The sequence below is a fragment of the Myotis davidii genome, unplaced genomic scaffold, assembly GCF_000327345.1.
Source record: "Myotis davidii unplaced genomic scaffold, ASM32734v1 scaffold514, whole genome shotgun sequence".
NCBI lineage: Eukaryota > Metazoa > Chordata > Mammalia > Chiroptera > Vespertilionidae > Myotis > Myotis davidii.
The window spans coordinates 1197104-1201394 of record NW_006286236.1 but is presented as its reverse complement, the minus strand read 5'-3'; the positions used below and the strand labels follow the sequence as shown (position 1 = coordinate 1201394).

The 4291-nt window shown below is 59.0% G+C and overlaps 1 protein-coding gene across 1 annotated transcript in view; it reads right to left on the bottom strand.

Annotated features, from left to right (window-relative positions):
• TST (thiosulfate sulfurtransferase) overlaps positions 1–3972 on the bottom strand; it is a gene marked incomplete at its 5' end in the record, with an annotated part of 5958 nt that extends 1986 nt beyond the window's left edge. The window contains one exon of the mRNA XM_015559837.1: positions 3342–3972. Within this exon, the coding sequence (XP_015415323.1) occupies positions 3342–3972 (631 nt within the window). The remainder of the gene's footprint in view (positions 1–3341) is intronic.
• Positions 3973–4291: the final 319 nt, after the last annotated feature.

The window sequence follows — 4291 nt, the reverse complement described above, 5'->3', positions numbered from 1 at the left end:
GGTCCAACTCCAGCTGCAGGCTCAGCTTTCCCAACCTCCATGCTCCCAACCTCTGGCCTCGAGCCCCCAAACAAGGGGCTACCTCACGAACCTTATCTCCTTGGCCCTAATGGGGAGTCCAGGCTCAGAGAGGGGAGGGAACTTACCCCAGGACACACAGCACAGGTGTGTGAGGTCAGGTCTGTCGGACGCCAACGCCCGTGTTCTTTGACCACCTGAACCTTCCTGGGAGAGGGGGCTGGTAGAGTGGGTTTTCAAGGCAAGGAAAACCTGTTTGACCCTTTCTTGCTTTCTTCCTCAAGGCACTAAGGCAGTGGTCGGCAAACCGTGGCTCGAGAGCCACATGCGGCTCTTTGGCCCCTTGAGCGTGGCTCTTCCACAAAATACTGACTTCTGCGCATGGGCCACGAAATTTCAATCGTACTGTACATGCAGGCCCGCACATGATATTTTGTGGAAGAGCCACACTCAAGGGGCCAAAGAGCCGCATGTGTGGTTCGCGAACCGCAGTTTGCCGACCATGGCACTAAGGAATTCAGTGCAAGGAGCGCCAGAAGGGAGCCCCCAACCCAGGCCACTGGGAGGCATCTTAGCACCCTCTGGCCCCCCCTTCACCCCAGCCCTAGACTTTCAAGGGAGAGGGAGAGGGAGAGGGAGAGAGAGAGAGAGAGAGAGAGAGAGAGAGAGAAAGAGGGGCAGGCCACAGGATCCCGTAGCCACAGCGCAGAGCTGGGCCCTGCCTCCCGTCTGTGTTTGCTGACACGCAGTGGTCCGGAAAACAGCCCCAGTGATGCCTGCAGACTGGGGTCACTCCGCCTCCTTAGAGAGGTGTCTGCTCCCACCTGCAAAGTGGGACCAATTCCAACCCCCACCCGCCTCCCTGTGCAGGGCTGCTGTGCGTATATAAAGGCTCTGCAAATACCGTGCTCACTAGGTCAATATCCTCCCTCTTCAGGCTTACCCCACCCCGGGGGGACTGATACCCAAGACCCCCACCCCCACGTCACGCAGCTGTTCATGAGAATAGGTTTATAAAGACAGAACTGGCTCAGTTCCCACCTCATTCCTCCTCCCCCTACAAGGTGAGCAGTGTCCCTTTCATTAGGCCACATGCAAGGGCCACACCCCCACAGGAACTCAGGTGTCTGACTCTCACTTTGGCCCCCTTACAAACAGAACCAAAGGTACTGGGGGCACAAAACCTAGGCCAGAGGGCGCGTTGCTCGCCTAGGTTTTGCAAGAAGTGGCTGTCGGGTTTCTGAGGCCTGGGGACACGCCTTCCAGGGGTGCCCAGGGCCCAGCACCCACATCCCCCTGGGCGTTACATCCGGACTGCGAGCCCATGTGCTGCCTCCCTGACCCACCCCAAGTTGGGGCCATGAATTCAGCAGAGCCTCGTGTGCCTTTGTGTCCCCAAAATGCCTTGTCCCGGAGGAAGGCCAGCAAAGCCACTTAGAAAGTAAGGGAGGGAAGGGTTACATCCTCCATGCCTCTCTAGACGGCCCTGGCCTGCTCAAAACACCCTTCTCACAACACCCTCCCAGCCACTGCTGCTTTCAAACGAATACACCCCCAGGCAGGCAGGGCTGGCATTACTCTTCTCGTTTTATAATAAAGGAACCCAGAGAAGCTGCGCGATTAGATTGAGGCTCCTCCACGTTCCTGACCTCAACTAAGACCCACGCTCCCCAGGGTCCAGATGGGAACTCTGCGAGGTGGGAGTAGGGCCACAGGGCAGGGGGCAGGGCTTGAAAAGTCCAGACTTCCAAGAGGTGTCACATGCAGCAGGCGGTTTCCCCTCTCTGTGCCTCAGTCTCCTCACCTCAAAAATGGGAGTGAGGACACTGGGTCTGGCATCTCTAAACTCGCCCTTCGCTTATTCTCACAGTGCTTCAGGGCAAGCTGGGAAGCAGCTGGGGAACAACTCCACAAGCTACCCCACCCCCACCCCCACCCCACCCCCGGGCAGCTTAAGTCCAAAGGAGAGAAGGCATCTTGAACCAAGGCCATGAGGGGGCTGCAGGAGCTCTGTGCCAGGAGTCTCTAGAAGGTGCCAAATGAACTTGAATCTTCAACTCCGGACCTTCAGAGAGCAAGCTGGGCAAGGAAAACACAGGCCTGGAAAAAACCCATGCTAGGGACACGGAACGCTGCGTTCCCCTGGCTCATCCACTAACCAGCCTTGTGGCCTTGACCCCTGCGCCCCCACTCCGGGTACCTCGGTCTCCCTTCTGCCTGATGTGACCTTTCAGGCCCTCCAGCTCAGTGAGTGTTGGAAACAGCTTTCCAGTTCTCTTCCTCCAGGCACAGACAGGAAGAGACATTTTCAACAAGTTAGGCAACACATTGCACAGGAGTTAGATGCTGCAGAGGCATCCTGACCAAGGGCAGAGCCACTGCCCCAGGAGGTGCCAGCCACCCTGAAGGCTCAGGCCACCTGGCCATGAGAGGCCCCAAGACCACCGAGGTCCAGGACGCCAGCAGGGGTGATGGCAAGACCTCTGAGGTCTGTTAGGGGGATCTAGAATCTGCCTTTCCTCTCCTGAGACTACCCTCACCCCCTGCAGTATAGAACCTCCCACAGCAGAGGGAGCACGCATGTGCCATCTCCCTGCTGATGCCTAGGGAGGGGGCTCCCTCTTGACCCTGCAAGGTGGGGGTGGGCAAAACAGCCATGCATGCTGGTTTAGGTCGCTGGTTTGAAGCGAGACAGCACTGGATTCGGATCTTGACTCTGCCATGTAACTGAGCGAGTAACTTCATATCCTGGCATCTCCGTTTCCTCCCCTCTCAGATGGGGACATGACGCCTTGTGGGATGAGATAATGTGATGTCGCATGCTCAGCATGACATGCAGATGCTGCTGTAGCTCTGCGGACGGGCTGCAGCTGTCTGGAAAGGTCAGGGGGCCTGGGAGAGCTGGAGAGGGTGGTGCGGGGGGAAGGACATTGCTGATGTCTACAAGGGTTTCTGAGGGACAGAGAGGCCTCTGTACAGTGATTCATGTGTTGGCTCACGGACACGCCTTCGGGCATGTGGGGAGCTAGTGCCTGGTGTGGATGTGGGTGGATATGTCACCTGTCACCTCTGCTGATGCCACCCTATACAGATGCTAGGCCTGTCAGCACAGGACTATGGGACCGCCTCTGGAGGTCCGCATGCATCAGAGCGGAAAAAGCCTTTAGGTTTGGCTATGTCCTCTCATTTTACAGATGGAAAAACTGAGGCCTACACAGGAGGTCCCGAGGGCGAAACCTGCAGAGGGTCCCAGACATCCTTATTCCCCACCCTTCCATCCGGCATTGTCCTCCAGGGACCATCCCACCCACTGGGACACCTACCTACGGCATCTGGCTCTGGCTCGGTGCCCAGGTACCGCCCTTGGGTCCGTGAATCCACCAGCTGGAACCTCTTAGATTCAAGGTTCTCCAGCACCTGCTCGTAGGTCTTGAGCAGAGAGCGGTCAAGTGTGGCTTTGAAGACTGCGGGCTCTGGGCGGGAGGGCTCAGATGTCACCGGGTGGCCCTCCTTCAGCCAGTTCCGGAAGCCACCATTGAGCACCGACACCGTGCGGTGGCCAAACACACGGAACATCCACCAAATCCGAGGCGCATAGAAGCTGCCCAGGTGGTCACCGTCATAGACCACCACGTGTGTGTCATTGCTGATGCCCAGGTGGCCCACGTAGTCAGCGAAGCGCGCCTCGCTGGGCAGCATCATCTCGTAGGGTGAGGACTTGTCCTTGCACTCCTCTATATCAAAGAAGGAGGCGCCGGGCACATGGCACTCCAGGTACTCCTTGCGGGCGTCCCGGGTGCCAGGCGAGTACCAGGACCCGTCCAGCACCCTCAGGCTAGGCCCCAGCTTTCCAGCCCGGACGGACTCCGCCAGCCCTGGTGGAGATGGCTCCGCTCTGCGCTCCACCTGGCGCGGGTGGGAACCGGGAAAGAGACGGGCGTGAGGACCCTGTGTTCAGCGCGGTGGGGCCTGGGAGGAGCTTTTCCCCTCCGAACCCTCCAGGGTGGGGTGTTTACAGCCACCCAGGGGCTGGGGCGTGCAGTGGGACCTGTCGGCAGATTCCCCAAGGAAAGCCTCACCGCCCCGGGGTCCCTTACGGAAGAGGGTGGGGCAAGAGCTTCGGAGGGCTGGGGGGTTGAGGGGGTGGGGTGGGGGGAGCTGGCCCTAGAAGCTACAATACTTGCCCTCAGGACCCTGCCGAGAAGAAGGGTGAGAAGATGCCCAGGATGGGGGAAGATGGCATCGTGGGCTGAGAGCCCCCTTTCCAGTGAGG